Source organism: Coregonus clupeaformis, chromosome 35 (assembly GCF_020615455.1).
Source record: "Coregonus clupeaformis isolate EN_2021a chromosome 35, ASM2061545v1, whole genome shotgun sequence".
NCBI classification, from domain to species: Eukaryota; Metazoa; Chordata; class Actinopteri; order Salmoniformes; family Salmonidae; genus Coregonus; species Coregonus clupeaformis.
The window spans coordinates 14,806,946-14,827,753 of NC_059226.1; the positions used below are offsets into that span (position 1 = coordinate 14,806,946).

The 20,808-nt window shown below is 46.5% G+C and overlaps 1 protein-coding gene across 2 annotated transcripts in view; it reads left to right on the forward strand.

Moving 5' to 3' along the window:
• The window catches only part of LOC121550468 (retinoic acid receptor alpha-like), a 196,554-nt gene that overhangs the window by 160,367 nt on the left and 15,379 nt on the right, over positions 1-20,808 (forward strand). For both annotated transcript variants that reach the window (XM_045210867.1, XM_045210868.1), the window contains one exon: positions 15,629-15,777. In XM_045210867.1, the coding sequence (XP_045066802.1) occupies positions 15,629-15,777 (149 nt within the window). The remainder of the gene's footprint in view (positions 1-15,628; positions 15,778-20,808) is intronic.

Sequence of the window (20,808 nt, forward strand, 5' to 3'; positions counted from 1 at the left end):
AGAGAAGATAGCGTGTTAAAGACACAAGTCAGCGCCCTGCCCCATGGCGCACATTCTGCTCTGCAGTCATGCATGATATGATGTGAGTGCTCTGGCATTTCACCAAGCCTCGTGGGGGTCTCTTCTTCTCCTTCTCCAGTCAGACTCAGAGAAATGCCCTCTAGCCCAGCTCTGAGCTTAGCTCTGAGGCACATGGCATGCTCTCGGCTGGCTGGGAGGAAGGATGTAGATGTAGCCCTGCTTTGGGGCATGACAAGCTGCTGGCAGGCTGGGTGGGAGAAGTTCAAACCCACCTCTGAGGCACATGGCATGGTACACTGCTGGGTGGGTGGAAGTAGATCCGCACACTTCAGAGTGAGGTTGGGGGCAGGTTGAAACCATGCTGTTATCTCCCAGCACCACGGCTCAGATGCTACCTTATGTCCGCGATTCCAGAATCACAACTGAATCGCAGAAATGGGTTAAAATGTTAACAGAAATAAGACTTGAATGGTTTCAAAAAGTTTAGTGTTACGCAAGATGTTGTTGATGGTCACTGTTGGTCACTCACTCGTGAGTCAGCCAGCCTCAATAGCTCCAAGCCATACCCTCACTCTCCTCCCCTCCTCCTCTTCTCTCCCTTCATCTCTTCATTCCTGGAGAGAGCGAGCGCGAGAGAGAGAAGAGGGAGACGCTAGCGTGTCACAGCAGCAGAACTGGGAGAGGCACTGGGGTTTCCTTCTATCCCCCTGAGGCTAGCCAGCTAGCGTAGCATCACTACCTTTGCTATACTTAGCTGGAATGGCTAGGCTGCCATAGCTTCACTTTATGACCTCTGAGCTCAATGACCAGGGTCAAATATGACATTTTGAAAAGGAAAGGATGTCAACAGACTTGTTTTATTTCAGTTACATTCATTTACGTTAATTTATTCACGAAAATAAAGTTCCTAGAATGAGACCAAGTAGGCTAATGGCCCAAAAACCTCTATACTTTGGAATTGGACCAGTCCCCAGGTTACTCAAATTCTGTGTAATGCAAGGTGATTAACCCAGATTACCTCTGCCAATATCCTACCACTCACCACAACACCACAGATAACAGCTCAGGTGTTACACAACAAACATAAAGAAAACATACAAATATCCCAGAACGAGGTTCTAACCTCCTGGGCCGACAGCCCGAATCAGCCCAGCCTGGCCCTAACCCAGCCTGGCCTAATGAACCAGAGTAACAGACCCATTGTACTCCCTCTGCACACTATGCTGGACTGGGCTGGTGGGATTACGATGCCATTGTCTGCTGGGGCGCCAATCCCTTCAGATTTAGCTGTCAGAAACAAAGCCCAGAGATGACATGGTGGTTAACCCCCTGGTTCCCCCCAGTGGACTGTGGACTGGTGCCAGGCTTTAGCCCTGGTTCCAATGGTTTCACTGCCAGACTTTAGCCCCGGTCCCAATGGTTTCACTGCCAGGCTTTAGCCCCGGTCCCAATGGTTTCACTGCTAGACTTTAGCCCATGTCCCAATGGTTTCACTGCCAGACTTTAGCCCAGGTCCCAATGGTTTCACTGCCAGGCTTTAGCCCCGTTCCCAATGGTTTCACTGCCAGGCTTTAGCCCCGTTCCCAATGGTTTCACTGCCAGGCTTTAGCCCAGGTCCCAATTGTTTCACTGCCACTCCTCTCCCCCGCTGCTAGCACTAAAGGAGGGAGAAGCCCCATGCTGCTGAGGCACTGACTGCTCACTTTGGAAGGGATCAAGGTGAGGAAAAAGGGAAGAGATGCACCATGGGTTTTTCTGGTGAATCTGCGGATGCAGAATGACCTCCAGATGCAGGACTGTGCAGGGAAAGGCAATTGTGCATTAAAACATTCCAACTGTTTGTTCACCAGTCATTGCAGCCAACCCCTCTGGGATGTTTACACTCATGACCTTGGTTACATACTGTAACCCTTTTTCCCTGTTTACATATAGGGTAATGCTCAGCAAAACAAAAGGATGGATCTCTCCATGAAAGTCTTCTCTGCCAATAGTACGAGCCGTGGGGACCATTCAGGGTTATCGCATGTCATTTTTCTGTTATGTAAACAGTCCTCCGGTCCACCAATCAGAGGCTGGGGGCCAGGGGCCAGAGCTTGGAGGGATGAGTCACCCTGTGTGTTGCTGTTGGGGCCTGTAGGTTGGGGGGTTTGTTGGGTTGAATCCAGGCCTGTGACTCACACAGCTCTGACAGTCTAGAGCTGGATCTGGAGAAAGAGTTGGCCTGGCTGCCTCACTGAATGACCTACATCCTGGCTGCCTTCTTTCCTCTCTCTGTCTCTCACTCTCTCACTCTCACTCTCACACACGATCACACATATAAGCAAGCACACATACGTCAATCTACACGCTTGCCTCCACCCAGGTCTAACATGATGAGGATAGTAATGAGGTACTCTGATGAACGTTTCAACCATAGATTCTGACAGCCATCGTTGTCCAAGACTAACCATTATCTTACACCGCCCACTAAGCTGAGATGTGTATAGTATTTTGACTTCGATAGGTCACGATTCTCAATACCATCACGATACTCAATTCCAAAACGATACCACTGCAAAAAAAGAAGACACACTAACCAAAGTCACAGAATTGCACTTGATCCAGACAGATAAACTCAGCTACTGCTCTGTTCCGTTGTTGGGCATCTTTTGAGTTAAATAGCATTACATTTGAATTTTTCAGAGACAGTCATGTATGCATTAATGAATCAATTATACGGTCATACACTCAATTTGTTTTTACCAATCTAACTACATGACAACATAATGGTAATAATTTATTTGAAGATACATCTTTATTGATAAACTGGATAAATCAATATAGCCTAGGCCTATTCACAAAAGAGGTGACTAAATATGTGTGCGTGCCTTTTTGTTAATGAGCTTGTTTTGGCTGATTTCATGGGGCTACAGATGTCAAACTCTTTCCCTTCCATTTAGGACCTATTTTATTGTACTGATCAACAACATTTACATAGAAGTAGCTTATTTTACAAAATGTCTCATTAACCAGTAAGGACGTCATTCACGAGGCAAGAGGGGGGCGCCCCGGAGTCAGTTCGTGGAGGCAATAGAGAGAAATAGTGATGGCGTCTTTCTGTAGGTACTAACTCCACCATGGTTCGTTGGACAAAGCCTATGGGGAAATGAATGCTGTTTTTGGATAAACGCCGAAAATAAGGTCTGTGGTAGACAGTCTTAGGAGATATTATACGTTTTGTTCTTTTGAGATAATCTTCATCAGTCACTTTCTGTGAATATTGAAGTATTTACACTACCGGTCAAAAGTTTTAGAACACCTACTCATTCAAGGGTTTTTCTTTATTTTATTTTTACTATTTTTGACATTGTAGAATAATAGTGAAGACATCAAAACTATGAAAGAACACATATGGAATCATGTAGTAACCAAGATAGTGTTAACAAATCAAAATACATTTTATATTTGAGATTCTTCAAATAGCCACCCTTTGCCTTGATGACAGCTTTGCACACTCTTGGCATTCTCTCAACCAGCTTCACCTGGAATGCTTGCATATTATCACAAACAAAGTACCAGGGTAGGGAATCGATGATACCTTCTGCTATAAGCTAGAAAAAAAGTTAGCGTACAAAGCTGGAAGCGACCGTTATCTTCTTGCATTGTAAAGTGTTCTAGCCTGTATGGACATTGTTTTGAGAACAGTAATTACCATTTTCAACATTCCTACATGCATTATATATCGCATTATTCAAGTGTGTTAACTTCTGTGCAGCATGAGTAGAGAGCTAACATGATGCAGTCCAGACTCCTAGTGCAGGCTATAAGGGGGAAATCGCCTGTGCTGATAGACAGAGTTGATCCGTGAGACACATTTGACAGATGTACCGAAAGTAACAAAAATTCTACTGCTGAACCGTTTTTTATGTTCTAGTATCTAGAAAGTACCGAGGTTCCGGTATACCGTGCAACGCTAGATGTTCTTTACATTTAGCCTCATCCTTGTTTTTAGTTTCCTCAGTCCGTGAGTTAGTCTTGATATCTATCCCATATCTGTCCCTGGTTCCCCACTTGCATGACAAAACTATCAGTTATTTTCTGTGAGAAGAGCCGAATGTTGTCTGTGAGAGGAGAGGAGTGTACAGTACGGGAGAGAAGAGAATAACTGTACCAGGATCCTCTTTCTCCCCCGGGCCCTATTCTTTTCTCTTTCTCACACACACACTCACATATCCCTCTGATTGTCTCTCTGTCTAGTCCCCGTAATCCCTCTCTTACTCACTTGTACACACACACACACACACACACACACACACAATCCCTCTTCTTCCTCTGTTTTTTTTCCCACTTTCCCCTTCCACTCTTTTACTCTATAACCCCCCCTTCCCCTCACACACTTCACCACTGGCCCCATCCATTTACCTTGTAGCACTATAATGGTTGGGGCTTTTCAATATTTCAGAGGGAAACAGCGTCCTCTATCCTATCCAGGCCATTATCTGGTGAGAGGGTAAATGGTGGGTGTGTAGCACTGGGAGACGTGTGTTTTACTAATTCATAGCTCTTCCAAAAGCCTTCTCAGGAGGAGCTACTAGGCCTATAGTCTCCCTCCCCTGATCTAATGCCCCAGATGGGGGTGTGGATAATGTCTGTAGTATATGGGACTTTAGGTTAACTCCAATGTATTAGTGTGTTTGTGCATTCTTCAACTCTATTTCTGCGACGGCCATTGTGTTTGTTTATTATGCGTTTGTAGTTGTTTAGTCTGTGTGTACGTGGTTAAATGTATACATGATTGTTTTTGTCTGTGCCTCTGTCTGTGACGCGACCCTCAGATCCGACACTAATGTCCCTCTCAACCAGCCAAACAGGTCCATCTGTCAGCTAGGGGTCAAATGGTGCAAGCACAAAGTCACGCCAAGCAGACAGACAGGGCAACAGGGCCCAGGGGGGTTATGGGAAATATGAGAGCCCTCTGCCACTCGCCATCCCTCCCCCCTCTGACCCCTCCCCCTCATACAACCCCCACCCCTGTCACAGTCTGGTCAGGTGATCAGAACTCCATGTGATCAGCTCTTTAATATGAGCAGCTAAGGAAGCTCTTAAATGCGCAATATGTAGAACTCGCTCCGCCATTACATGGTTGATAAAATTCTATCATGTTCGCCTAATTTCGGTTTATGTGGCAAAACAAGCAATGTATAGTGTAGAAAGTCATTGTACAATCTAAACTGATGTGAAATATATTTTCAATAACCAAATATATTGTATTTTCAGCTGTTTCAAGCCGGTGTACAAAACCAAAACCAAAAATATGCAAAAACAAAACTTAAGAACAGGAAGCATAGAAATGGAGCACAAAGAACGGATCTACTGCTTATCAGACTTGCTTTCATAGAGAATGAAATGTCTATAACTAATATTTTTATGTGAATTTGGTGCAGTCACCTGGAAAGCTACATACTGGACCTTTTTAACAGTAGCTCTTTTGGTCAGTGTTGTGCTGATATCACCAGGGTTGTGGGTGATGTGCTGCATGTAACTGAAATTGTATGCTCCATGACCCAATAATTACTAAAACAAGAACAGAAAATGTAAAGAGAAAGCCAGATTCAGAGAGAAAACTCTTTGCTTTATTCAACAACAACAACAAAAAAACGTCATGCTTTGACAATGGCTCGTCCCCAGTTAGCATGCCTCCATGAAAACACTTGTGTTTAGAATCGAGACTGAGCAAAAAGCGAGGGATGGAGGGCTGGCGAGAGAGGACACCCATCATTTTGCCTGATGGGAGGGATGGAAAGAAAGAGGGAAGGAAAAAGTCCTGCTGTGTGATGCTGGTGGGTAATTGAGTCTGTCTTCCATGGCATTGGCATGGGTCCTCAGATCCTCAAAAAGTTCTATAGCTGCACCCTCGAGAGCATCCTGACTGGTTGCATCGCTGCTTGGTATGGCAACTGCTCGGCCTCCGACCGCAAGGCGCTACGGAGGGTAGTGTTTACGGCCCAGTACATCACTGAGGCCAAGCTTCCTGCCATCCAGGACCTCTATACCAGGCGGTGTCAGAGGAAGGTCCTAAAAATTGTCAGACTCCAGCCACCCTAGTCATAGACTGTTCTCTCTGCTACCGCACGGCAAGCGGTACCGGAGAGCCAAGTCTAGGTCCAAAAGGCTCCTTAACAGCTTCTAACCCCAAGCCATAAGACTGCTGAACAGTTAATCAAATGGCTACCCGGACTATTTGCATTGACCCCCTTTTTTTACGCTGCTGCTACTCGCTGTTTATTATCTATGTATAGTCACTCTACCCCTACGTATATGTACATATTACCTCAAATACCTCGACTGGGTACCGGTACCCCTATATACCCCCTGTATATAGTCTCGTTATTGTTGTTTTATCGTTTATTTTTTTCTTACTTAAATGTTTTTTAAGCATTGTTGTTAAAGGCTTGTAAGGAAGCATTTCACTGTAAGGTCTACCTACACCTGTTGTATTCGGCGCATGTGACATAAAATTTGATTTGATATGATTTATTAAAGTAGATGTCAGTTTGGCTGAGTGGGAACTCCCTTTTTGGTTCCAGGTCAAGATGCACTTTGGAGCCCTTCATAATAGTCCAGTCATATCCTTGATCAGGGTGAACTCCCTTTGGCATCTTGTTGGCGTCTTCTCAAATGTCCCTATTTAGCTGAGATGACAAGAACGCTAGCGGAGGCTATTCGTTAGCAGAGCTAGCTCACTATAGCTCGTATATATTGCCTAGCTGGAAGGATTGATTAGTGATAACCTGATCAATTTGTCTTTCATCTAATAAAATCCTGTTTTATTATTACACATGGTTTATTTATCACATGGTATCAGAGACCAGTTTGGGTGGCATAGCCCCAGGTGTGCAGGTAGAGTTCCATGTGAGGGCGAGGACGTCCCTCTTTCACCCTGAAATGTGCCACTCAGGACTCATACAAGGACAGCCTGGCAGAATAGAGGTCAGACAGGGCTCCAGGGAACAGGAGGCTGGCGCGCCACAAAAAGACTGAGTGCGAAGGCAGGAGAGGGAAGGAGAGAAAGAGAAGTGTGAGAGAAACAGAAATGGTGAGAGAAGAGAGGGGGGTGAGAAAATAGAGTGAGTGTATTGTGAAATAAGCAAGGGGAAAGAGAAGGATGGAAGTGTTTGAAATGTCTTACTTCCTGTGTTTTTTTTTGTAGTTAAAAAAACAACCTTGAAACGTGTTGGTTTGATTCCATATAGCAGCACAAGATCAGTGTCCCTCTCTCACTCCCCCTTTTCTTTTCAGCTATCTCTCACCATAGCTGTCTTTCAGCTCGTTTCTTAGCTTGCTTTCTGTCGCCCTTTTTTGTCTGTGTGCCTACCTGCCCAAAATACCTCCCTTAGCTGGCGCAAAGACACACACGTAAGCCTCAACCGCCACTCGCTTCGTGTGTGTCACACTCTGGCTCCAGGACTTGTGTATTTGAGCCAGGGTGTATGTTGTTTTGTTGGGTTTTGGGTGATTGTTTATGTTTGCATGTCTGTCACGTTTATTTCTAGGTTGGGAGTTCTGGGTGTCTATTTCTAGGTCGTTGTTTGGTGTCGTGTGACTCCCAATCGGAGGTAACGAGTGTCAGCTGTCGGCTCGTTATCTCTGATTGGGAGCCATATTTAAACTGTTGTGTTTCACTGTTTGTTTGTGGGTTTTTGTTCCATGTTTCTGTCAGTGTTACAGAGGACTTCACTATCGTCATTTGTTGTTTTTTCGTGGTTGCTTTATTAAATAAAGTCATTATGTTCACTCCACGCGCTGCGTATTGGTCCGCTTCTTCAGACGATCGTGACAGAAAAACCCACCAAAAAAGGACCAAGCAGCGTGTCAAGCGGCAACAGGATCCACCTACACAGGATTTATATCCACCCATAAAGGATTCATGGACATGGGAGGAGATACTGGATGGTAAGGGTCCTTGGGCACAACCGGGAGAATATCGCCTCCCTCGTGAAGAGCTGGAGGCAGCTAAAGCCGAGAGGAGGCGATATGAGGAGGCAGCACGGAGGCAAGGCTGGAAGCCCGGGAGTACTACCCAAAAATTTTTGGGGGGGGCACATGGCTTGGGCGCCTGGGCAGCAGGAGGCTGCCACAGGGAGATGTGGAGAGAAGGCTATCGGATTACGGGAGCCATTGGCGAGTAGAGGGAGGGAAGTTGTTGTCGCACGGCATGAGAGACTGAAGTGTGTTACCAGTCCGGTCCGGCCCGTTCCTGATCCCCAGTTAAGGCCAGTGGTGTGTGTTCCGGTACGGACCGGCCTGTTCCTGCTCCTAGCACGTATCTCACGGGGTGCGTCACCAGCCCAGCCCGGCCTGTTCCTTCAGAGCCGTCCGCCAGACCGAGCCGCTAGAGCCTTCCGCCAGACAGAATCATACACCTGCTATGGAATCAGCAGGAGCCGACGCAGCCTATGCTGGACTGGAGGCTCGGGTTCGTGACGGGCAGGAGCGGCTCATGCGGATGGGAGCCGCCCTGCTGGAGGTGATGACTGCAATCCGAGGCTGGGGTCCGCCTCCACCGCTTAGCCGCCCAGCCAGCACCATCAGCCAGCCATGAGCAGCCAGACCCGTCAGCCAGCCATGAGCAGCCAGATCCGTCAGCCAGCCATGAGCAGCCAGACCCGTCCAGCCAGCCGTGAGCAGCCAGATCCGTCAGCCAGCCATGAGCAGCCAGATCCGTCAGCTAGCCATGAGCAGCCAGATCCGTCAGCCAGCCATGAGCAGCCAGATCCGTCAGCCAGCCATGAGCAGCCAGATCCGTCAGCCAGCCATGAGCAGCCAGATCCGTTAGCCAGCCATGAGCCGTCCAGCCAGGATCCGCCAGAGCCGTCCAGCCAGGATCCGCCAGAGCCGTCCAGCCAGGATCCGCCAGAGCCGTCCAGCCAGGATCCGCCAGAGCCAGCCAGCCAGGATCCGCCAGAGCCGTCCAGCCAGGATCCGCCAGAGCCGTCCAGCCGGGATCCGCCAGAGCCGTCCAGCCGGGATCCGCCAGAGCCGTCCAGCCAGGATCCGCCAGCCAGCCAGGATCCGCCAGAGCCAGCCAGCCAGGATCCGCCAGAGCCGTCCAGCCGGGATCCGCCAGAGCCGTCCAGCCGGGATCCGCCAGAGCCGTCCAGCCGGGATCCGCCAGAGCCGCCCAGCCGGGATCCGCCAGTGCCGTCCAGCCGGGATCCGCCAGAGCCGTCCAGCCGGGATCCGCCAGAGCCGTCCAGCCGGGATCCGGCCAGAGCCGTCCAGCCGGGATCCGCCAGAGCTGTCCAGCCAGGATCCGCCAGCCAGCCAGGATCCGCCAGAGCCAGCCAGCCAGGATCCGCCAGAGCCGTCCAGCCAGGATCCGCCAGAGCCGTCCAGCCGGGATCCGCCAGAGCCGTCCAGCCGGGATCCGCCAGAGCCGTCCAGCCGGGATCCGCCAGAGCCGTCCAGCCAGGATCCGCCAGAGCCGTCCAGCCAGGATCTGCCAGAGCTGTCCAGCCAGGATCCGCCAGCCAGCCAGGATCCGCCAGAGCCGTCCAGCCAGGATCCGCCAGAGCCATCCAGCCAGGATCCGCCAGAGCCGTCCAGCCAGGATCCGCCAGAGTCGTCCAGCCGGGACCCGCCAGAGCCGGGCCCAGCCGGGATCCGCCAGTGCCGTCCAGCCGGGATCCGCCAGAGCCGCCCAGCCGGGATCCGCCAGAGCCGTCCAGCCGGGGATCCGCCAGAGCCGTCCAGCGGGGATCCGCCAGAGCCGTCCAGCCGGGATCCGCCAGAGCCGACCAGCCAGGAGCCACCAGAGCCGTCCAGCCAGTATCCGCCATTCAGCCTGGTACTGCCCCTTAGTCCGGTACTGCCCCTTAGTCCGGTGCTGCCCCTTAGTCCGGTGCTGCCCCTTAGTCCGGTGCCGCCCCTTAACCCAGTGGGGTTTAGTTGGGGGGTGGTCATGTGGAGGAGGCTAGGGAAGCGGGTGGTGACTAAGGTGGGATGGGGACCACGACCAGGGGCAGAACCGCCACCGTGGACAGACGCCCACCCAGACCCTCCCCTAGACTGTATGCTGGTGCGCCCGGAGTTCGCACCTTTAGGGGGGGGTACTGTCACACTCTGGCTCCAGGACTTGTGTATTTGAGCCAGGGTGTATGTTGTTTTGTTGGGTTTTGGGTGATTGTTTATGTTTGCATGTCTGTCACGTTTATTTCTAGGTTGGGAGTTCTGGGTGTCTATTTCTAGGTCGTTGTTTGGTGTCGTGTGACTCCCAATCGGAGGTAACGAGTGTCAGCTGTCGGCTCGTTATCTCTGATTGGGAGCCATATTTAAACTGTTGTGTTTCACTGTTTGTTTGTGGGTTTTTGTTCCATGTTTCTGTCAGTGTTACAGAGGACTTCACTATCGTCATTTGTTGTTTTTTCGTGGTTGCTTTATTAAATAAAGTCATTATGTTCACTCCACGCGCTGCGTATTGGTCCGCTTCTTCAGACGATCGTGACAGTGTGTGTGTGCATGGAGAGGAGATAAAGACTTCACCTCCTCTCTCTAGTCTTCTTTCTGTCTCGGTTAAGGGTGGTGTATTTTTAGTGACACCGTGGCTTATTTTGAACACAGGAAACACCGGCTGGTTTAGGTAGTGGCTATACTTGGAAAGATGCAGCTAAGCATAGACTAAAAAAGTAGATGGGTCTCAGGCTCAACTGGGAGATATAGAACTGGTACCATTCATCATAGTGATCGTCTAGTATCTATGTATCTAGACATCTATAAAATGTCTAGTAGATCCGAGACAGTAATCCTCAAATTTGTTCCTGGAAAATCAATTGGTAATTGACCTGCAAGGAAAACGGATTAACTTCCCCCTCCACAAACTTGAACCACTGTTCTCGGGTCAAAAACGGAATGCATTCTCCAGTTAGTATCGTAGAGACGATCCAATTACCTCTGATTCAGGATCTGTGCTGAATGACAGAGAGTGATGGGGTGATCTGGTAGCATTTAGGCTAGTCTGAATTCCAGCATCCCAAGGCCAAGTGAGCCAGACCTTTTCATTGTGTATTTGTCTAGTTTGATTCCTTTTATGGTTTTATATGTTTTATATATTTGAGCTATTCAGAGCGACCGAGGACACTAGGGGAAGGGCCTTGGGAGGACAACAACAGGCAGTGAATGCATTGTTTTCTCATTTTGTTTTTTCTCCACTGTTTTTATAGTGAATAAATTGTCAGTAGGAAAAACAGCGGATGGCCAAAGCTAATATAGTGGTGCTTTGGCGTGCCATGTTTTCTAAACTGCTTGCAAACAGTGGTCCTGTTCTTCATCTGTTCCAAACCCAGTGATCACTGGAGTGATCCTGGTAGTCTCTATCATTTTTCATCATCCTCTGTTTCACTCTCTCTCTCTCTCTTTGTCTCTCTCTCATGTTCTTCCAGACTGTCTCTCTCCCCCTAAATGTCTTCCTTTCTGAACATTTTCCTCTCATTTCATTCTCACACACAGCGAAAATGTTGTCTGTTTTGAAAAGAATACTTTGTAGATCTAGGATGATGTACTATAAGTATGTGCGCGCACACACACACACACACACACACACACACACACACACACACACACACACACACACACACACACTAAAATGATAAGAGGTGTTTTGGAATTCCCCCCAGCCCCCATACCAATGTTATTGTTGGCACCTATCCGGCACTGCGGGGAAGGTGGACTGGGCTTGCAGAAATAAGAGGTGGGGTGGGCAGACACTGGAATGTGTGGTATGTCAGGAGATATAGGGGGGAAGCCGGTAAGGGCGGGGACCGTAGATGGCTGGGGGTCAAAGGGGAAAGGGCAGAGGGGAACATGGCTGGGGATTGGAGGTCAGAAGGACAGGGGGAATAGTGAATGCGGGGGTAGGGTGTGGCATGTAGAGAGAGAATGCAAAGAATCTGGAGAAGGAGAGAGAAAAGGAGATACAGGGGGAGGTAAATGTAGAGGGAGTGAAAGAGATGAGGGTGGAAGGTAGAAGAATGTGTGGGGGTTTAGGGTGGTAATGATAGACACAAGTAAGATTGTACACTGAGAAGTCTCACACACACACACACACACACACACACACACACACACACACTAGAACATGTAGGACAGATTAATGCATCAACTTTCACATGGTGGTGGGTTAGGGCCAGAACTATGTGTGTTATTTGGTCAGGTCAAGGTGCGTGTGTGTTCCTTTCCCCCTTTCTTTCTCTCATGCTGCCTTGCAGATTCTGAGTCCTGGGGTAAAAATAGAGCACTTACTAACACTCCAGTGTTCAGTCAGACCCCTAGGCATAACACACACACACACACACACACACACACACACACACACACACACTAGGAGAGCTCTGAAAGATTGAATGTGTGTTGTGTGTACATTCATGTGAGCCTGCGTGTGTGTGTGTGTGTGCATTCAGGGTCTGCATCTCACATTCTTCCTCATGAAGTAAGGAACTTGTCCAAGAAGAGTAGGAGCTTACATGATGGACTGTGATTACACAAGATGACTGTTTCTCATCACACTGCAGGCATGTTCCCCTTTCATAACGCATAAAGTCACTAGTGGAAGTCTACACGCGAAAGAAAAGTGAAAGAAAAATTATAGAAACATTTCCAAATTACAAGAAAATACAAAATGAGGATGTATTGATTACGTATGTCTTCACACCCCAAGTTAATATTTGATGGAAGCACCTTTAGCAGCCATTACAGCTGTGAATAATTTTGAAAAGAACATTCTAACAACCTTGCACAATGTTTTGGGCATCATAAATCCATTGCTCAAGCACAGCGAGACAATTACACACATTTTTATGCCAAAGACACACCATAATGGCTTTCCAAGTGTTGTTGAGTGTTCCTGAGTGGTCTAATCTCAGTCCTGACTTAAATTTGCTTGATGCTGTCCATCAATGATTCCCAACCAGATTGACAAAAACAATGGGCATATAGGAGTGGTGCAAAAATTATTCACAGTTGTAATGGCTACCAAAAATGCTTCCACCAAGTATTAACTCTGGGGTTTGAAGACATACGCAATCAATACTTTTTTTTTTTTGGGGGGGGGGTGTTATGTAGATCTGTAGGGTATCAAATCTAATTTAATCCCTTTCTATACTGAATAAATATATAAATGCAACATGCAAACTGTTGGTCCCATGTTTCATGAGCTGAAATAAAGGATCCCTGAATTTTTCCATACGTACAAAAAGCCTATTTCTCTCAAATGTTGAACAAATTTGTTTACATCCCTGTTAGTGAGCATGGTCTGCCACCGCTACCCTGACCTATGTGGGCAGTACCTTGGAAACTCACAGTCCTTCCACAGCCCAGCTGGCCACACACCACATTGGCATTGTTTACGTCCCACTTCTGACCACACACTCTTCCCCACTGGCCCTTGTAAAGAATCTCTACTGTCCCCGAGCAGAGACTAGTGCCATTGACCAGCCTGATCTCTTCACCAGCTCACAAAGAGGAAAAGAGATGATAAGAAAAAATATTAATAATAATCAATAATGAAATAAGCAATTTAACACTGTAATTATGGTCAAAGCTGTTCTATTCAAAGTTTTGTTACGAACGTGTTACTTAACCTTTTTGGACTTATTTTCTGTGTACTTTTAAATGTATTTAAATGATATTCAAACATGCTACTTAAAACCTTTTTGGGACTTGTGTTCACATGTACACTGAACAAAAATATAAAAGCAACATTTAATGTGGGCGGCAGGTAGCTTAGTGGTTAAGAGCGTTGTGCCAGTAACCGAAAGGTCGCTGGTTCTAATCCCCGAGCCAACTAGGTGAAAAATCCGTCGATGTGCCCTTGAGCAAGGCACTTAACCCTAATTGCTCCTGTAAGTCGCTCTGGATAAGAGCGTCTGCTAAATGACGTAAATGTAATGTAAAATGTAATGTGTTGGTCCCATGTTTCATGAGCTGAAATAAAAGATCCCAGAAATTGTCCATATGCACAAAAAGCTTATTTCTCTCAAATGCTTTGCACACATTTGTTTACATCCTTGTTAGTGAGCATTTCTCCTTTACCAAGATAATCCATCCACATGACAGGTGTGGCATATCAAGAAGCTGATTAAACAGCATGATCATTACACAGGTGCACCTTGTGCTGGGGACAATAAAAGGCCACTCTAGAATGTGCAGTTTGTCACACAGCAATTGCCATGTGGACAATTGGTATGCTGACTGCAGGGATGTCCACCAGAGCTGTTGCCAGACCATTTCATGTTAATTTATCTACCAACGTCGTTTTAGAGAATTTGGCAGTACGTCCAACCGGCCTCACAACCGCAGACCTCGTGTAACCACGCCAGCCCAGGACCACATCCGCCTTTTTCACCTGCGGGATTGTCTGAGACCAGCCACCTGGACAGCTGATGAAACTGAGTATTTCTGTCTGTAATAAAGCCCTTTTGTGGGGAAAACTCATTCTGATTGGCTGGGCCTGGCTCCCCAGTGGGTGGGCCTATACCCTTCCAGGCCCACCCATGGCTGCGCCCCTGCCCAGTCATGTGAAATCCATAGATTAGGGCCTCATTTATTTATTTCAATTGACTGATTTCCTTATATGAATTGTAACTCAGTAAAATTGTTGCATGTTGCATTTATATTTTTGTTCAGTATAGATTACATTTAAGGGGTATGTAGACTTTCACTAGGCACTGTATATAGTCTACTTTCTGCTGTTAAAAACTAGCAGCGAATAAACTACTCATTTGAATGCGGTTTGAATGCACTCATGTGACTGAGATATAATTCATTGCTATGATAATTCATCATTAGCAAAAGCGTCTAATAAGACACTAATGTTGGAGCTCATTGTCACCATGGAAATTGTACCGTTGTGGATAATGATTGGTCGCTATGGCTCCCTAGTGGACTGTGATGAGCTGCAATAATGCCTGAGTGAGCCCTGATTGGTCGCTAAGGCTCCAGGGGGGACTCTTGATTGGCTGGTAAGCCAGGGCTGTGTTTTCTCTAGATCTCTTTAATGGAGCAGTTTTGTGTAGTTCTGCCTCTTTCTCTCTCCTCCTCGGTGACGAGCACAACTCCATTCATTATTGCTGGCACTACTCCCAGTGTGTGTGTGCGTGTGTGCATGCCTTCTATGAAGCAAAAAGCAGGCCGTTGGCCAACTCAACCTATTCTTCACAGCAGGTTGCCTCTCACACGTGGTGATGGTATTATAGAGGCTTTCTAGGGAGAGGCCCACCACAGGGGGTAACATCAAATCTGCTTCTCTCTCACTCATATTCCCATCCTCTTATTGTCATTCACTCGCTTTCATCCTAATTCTCTTTTGATCTATTTGAATCTCTCACTTAAACTCCGTCTCTCTCTCTCTCTCTCTCTCTCGGTGCAATATGCAGTTACATCAGAAAGTGTGGTAATTATTTAATTGAACTCTGTTACAAGTTACCTACCCAATTACCAACTGTGGTTCCACTGAATCTTTCATACGGTCAACTTGTTGCAATGTCTTAATCGCTGATTAGGCTAAATCATAGCATAGTTGTATGTCTTTAAGATCATCCCGCTAACCTCATCTCCCACTCCCCTTTCTCTGCAGCCATAGAGACCCAGAGCACCAGCTCGGAGGAGATAGTCCCCAGCCCCCCCTCGCCGCCCCCTCCCCCACGAATCTACAAACCCTGTTTTGTTTGTGCGGACAAGTCCTCGGGATACCACTATGGAGTCAGCGCCTGCGAGGGCTGCAAGGTGAGACACTTGACACACATTTCTCTCTCTTCACCTCTCTTTTGCTCGCTCACTCGTTCCTACTCTTTCCTCGCCTCTACCTCTATCTCCCTCTCTCTCGCTTTGTACTCCAGGACTTGGGAAAGCTGAACTCTCTGGCCAGTGAATGACTTTAAATATCAGTAAAGTGCTGAGGAGAGATTAAATCAAGTACCAGAGTTATACACCATTACCATAACTGTGTAGACTGCCTACTCTGGCCACACAACATATTGCCTGGAAAAGCCTCCCGTTACCAGATTGAGCTCCAGCATGCTATATAAAGTATCCTTAGTAATTGAAGGCTGCCAGCATCTAAATGTATATTGGCCCTCCACTGGGACTGACTAACTAGCATGACTACACAGTCCCCCTCCCATAGGGACTGTGTGTGTGTGTTTGATGGTTATAACGGTAGGCTCACTCTCATGAAACACACACACAATCCTCTCCTGCTCCTACGCAAACCCTTCTTCTATCTTCTGGAAGAAAACACACGTCTTCAGTACATTTGTTATTTTTTCACCCTCTTTCCTTCTTTGTTGTTTCTCTCTTTTTGGGTCCCGGGAGGACGTGTATCTGTGGTCTACTTTTCATTTGTATTTTATTTTAGCTTGAGGCTTCTCTCTCTCTTTTTTACTTTATTTGTGAGTTGGAACGCTCATTCTCGGCGCACACACATGCACGTTCGCAGAAACACACATACACACTCATCCCCCATCCCCAGATTGAGGGAAATGGCTGTCTGCAAATGTGCAGTTGTTTGGGCTTTAGCCTAGTTGTCATACGTAATAGCAGAGCTGTCAAAACAGCAGAGGAACATAACACACACTCATGCACTGCAACATACACACAGTATAATTTATTGATGTACACAGGCATTCAGACCTGATGAGTATGTGCACAGCTGCTCACACACACACACACACACACACACATAGTGGTAATATTGATCATACACTGCTCAAAAAAATAAAGGGAACACTTAAACAACACAATGTAACTCCAAGTCAATCACACTTCTGTGAAATCAAACTGTCCACTTAGGAAGCAACACTGATTGACAATACATTTCACATGCTGTTGTGCAAATGGAATAGACAACAGGTGGAAATTATAGGCAATTAGCAAGACACCCCTAATAAAGGAGTGGTTCTGCAGGTGGTGACCACAGACCACTTCTCAGTTCCTATGCTTCCTGGCTGATGTTTTGGTCACTTTTGAATGCTGGCGGTGCTTTCACTCTAGTGGTAGCATGAGACGGAGTCTACAACCCACACAAGTGGCTCAGGTAGTGCAGCTCATCCAGGATGGCACATCAATGCGAGCTGTGGCAAGAAGGTTTGCTGTGTCTGTCAGCGTAGTGTCCAGAGCATGGAGGCGCTACCAGGAGACAGGCCAGTACATCAGGAGACGTGGAGGAGGCCGTAGGAGGGCAACAACCCAGCAGCAGGACCGCTACCTCCGCCTTTGTACAAGGAGGAGCAGGAGGAGCACTGCCAGAGCCCTGCAAAATGACCTCCAGCAGGCCACAAATGTGCATGTGTCTGCTCAAACGGTCAGAAACAGACTCCATGAGGGTGGTATGAGGGCCCGACGTCCACAGGTGGGGATTGTGCTTACAGCCCAACACCGTGCAGGACATTTGGCATTTGCCAGAGAACACCAAGATTGGCAAATTGGCCACTGGCGCCCTGTGCTCTTCACAGATGAAAGCAGGTTCACACTGAGCACTGGAGTCTGGAGACGCCGTGGAGAACGTTCTGCTGCCTGCAACATCCTCCAGCATGACCGGTTTGGCGGTGGGTCAGTCATGGTGTGGGGTGGCATTTCTTTGGGGGGCCGCACAGCCCTCCATGTGCTCGCCAGAGGTAGCCTGACTGCCATTAGGTACCGAGATGAGATCCTCAGACCCCTTGTGAGACCATATGCTGGTGCGGTTGGCCCTGTGTTCCTCCTAATGCAAGACAATGCTAGACCTCGTGTGGCTGGAGTGTGTCAGCAGTTCCTGCAAGAGGAAGGCATTGATGCTATGGACTGGCCCGCCGCTCCCCAGACCTGAATCCAATTGAGCACATCTGGGACATCATGTCTCGCTCCATCCACCAACGCCACGTTGCACCACAGACTGTCCAGGAGTTGGCGGATGCTTTAGTCCAGGTCTGGGAGGAGATCCCTCAGGAGACCATCCGCCACCTCATCAGGAGCATGCCCAGGCGTTGTAGGGAGGTCATACAGGTACGTGGAGGCCACACACACTACTGAGCCTCATTTTGACTTGTTTTAAGGACATTACATCAAAGTTGGATCAGCCTGTAGTGTGGTTTTCCACTTTAATTTTGAGTGTGACTCCAAATCCAGACCTCCATGGGTTGATACATTTGATTTCCATTGATAATTTTTGTGTGATTTTGTTGTCAGCACATTCAACTATGGAAAGAAAAAAGTATTTAATAAGATTATTTCATTCATTCAGATCTAGGATGTGTTATTTTAGTGTTCCCTTTATTTTTTTGAGCAGTGTATATATGTACAGTACCAGTCAAAAGTTTTGACACACCTACTAATTTCTGGGTTTTTCTTTATTTTTACTATTTTCAACGTTGTAGAATAATAATAAAGACATCAAAACTATGAAATAACACATATGGTATCATGTAGTAACCAAAACAATGTTTAAAAATCAAAATATATGTTATATTTGACATTCTTCAAATAGCGACCCTTTGCCTTGATAACAATCTCTCAACCAGCTTCACCTGGAATGCTTTTCCAACAGTCTTGAAGGAGTTCCCACATATGCTGAGCACTTGTTGGCTGCTTTTCCTTCACTCTGCGGTCCGACTCATCCCAAACCATCTGAATTGGGTTGAGGGCCGGGGATTGTGGAGGCCAGGTCATCTGATGCAGCACTCCATTACTCTCCTTCTTGGTAAAATAGCCCTTACACAGCAAATGAAAGTCCCACTAAGCCCAAACCAGATGGGATGGCGTATCGCCGCAGAATGCTGTGGTAGCCATGCTGGTTAAGTGTGCCTTGAATTCTAAATAAATCACAGACAGTGTCACCAGCAAAGCACCCCCACACCATAACACCTCCCCCTCCATGCTTTACGGTGGGAACTACACATTGCAGAGATCATTCGTTCATCCACACCGCGTCTCACAAAGACACAGCGGTTGGAACCAAAAATCTCAAATTTGGACCAAAGGGCAAATTTCCACCGGTCTAATGTCCATTGCTCGTGTTTCTTGGCCCAAGCAGGTCTCTTCTTATTATTGATGTCCTTTAGTAGTGGTTTCTTTGCAGTAATTCGACCATGAAGTGGTCCTCTGTAGCTCAGCTGGTAGAGCACGGCGCTTGTAACGCCAAGGTAGTGGGTTCGATCCCCGGGACCACCCATACACAAAAAAAAAATGTATGCACGCACGACTGTAAGTCGCTTTGGATAAAAGCGTCTGCTAAATGGCATATTATTATTATTATTATTATGAAGGCCTGATTCACACAGTCCCCTCTGAACAGTTGATGTTGAGATGTGTCTGTGACTTGAACTCTGAAGCATTTATTTGGCCTGCAATTTCTGAGGCTGGTAACTCTAATGAACTTATCCTCTGCAGCAGAGGTAAATCTGGTCTTCCATTCCTGTGGTGGTCCTGATGAGAGCCAGTTTCATCATAGCACTTGATGGTTTTTGCGACTGCACTTGAAGAAACTTTAAAAGTTCTTGACATTTTCCATATTGACTGACCTTCATGTCTTAAAGTGATGATGGACTGTCGTTTCTCTTTGTTTAGTTGAGCTGTTCTTGCCATAATATGGACTTGGTCTTTTACCAAATAGGGCTATCTTCTGTATACCCCCCCTACCTTGTCACAACACAACTGATTGTCTCAAACACATTAAGAAGGAAATAAATTCCACAAATTAACTTTTAAGAAGGCACACCTGTTCATTGAAATGCATTCCAGGTGACTACCTCATGAAGCTGTTTGAGAGAATGCCAAGAGTGTGCAAAACTGTCAAGGCAAAGGGTGGCTATTTGAAGAATCTCAAATATAAAATATATTTTGAATTGTTTAACACTTTCTTATTGGTTACTACATGATTCCATATGTGTTCTTTCATAGTTTTGATGTCTTCACTATTACTCTACAATGTAAAAATAAAGAAAAATCCTTGAATGAGTAGGTGTGTCCAAACTTTTGACTGGTAGTGTATATATACAGTGGGGTCTGAAATTATTGACACCTTTTGATAAAGATGAGCAATAATGACTATAAAATAAATTATTAAAATACTGAGCTATATTGTATGCTAAATATTTTTGGGAATTATAGTATCTTATACGAATACAACAGATTTTGTTTAACCTCTTAAGGATCTGACCCTTTATTTCCAATTTCCACCTAAAATGACATACCCAAATCTACCTGCTTGTAGCTCAGGACCTGAAGCAAGGATATGCATATTCTTGATACCATTTGAAAGGAAACACTTTAAAGTTTGTGGAAATGTGAAAACAATGTAGGAACGTTGTGACTCTACAAACTTGTTGGATGCATTTGCAGTTCGTTTGGGTTGTGTTTCAGATTATTTGGTGCCCAATAGAAATTAATGGTAAATAATGCTTTGTCATTTTGGAGTCACTTATATTGTAAATAAGAATATAATGTTTCTAAACACTTCTACATGAATGTGGATGCTACCATGGTTACAGATAATGAATCGTGAATAATGATGAGTGAGAAAGTTACAGAGGGTCAAAGATCATACCCCCAGGACATGTCAATAACAGGGAGGTTGGCATGTATAAAAGCCACTCCAAAACTACATTATTTACCATTCATTTCTTTTGGGGACCAAATAATCTGAAACGAAACCAAAATGAACTGCAAATGCATCCAACAAGCATGAACAAAATCAGACCCACTAGGCCATAGGCCTATGGGCTAACCTAAAAGAGAGAAGCACTTTCATAAAACCGTTTTCCATGGTCAGGATATGAGCGA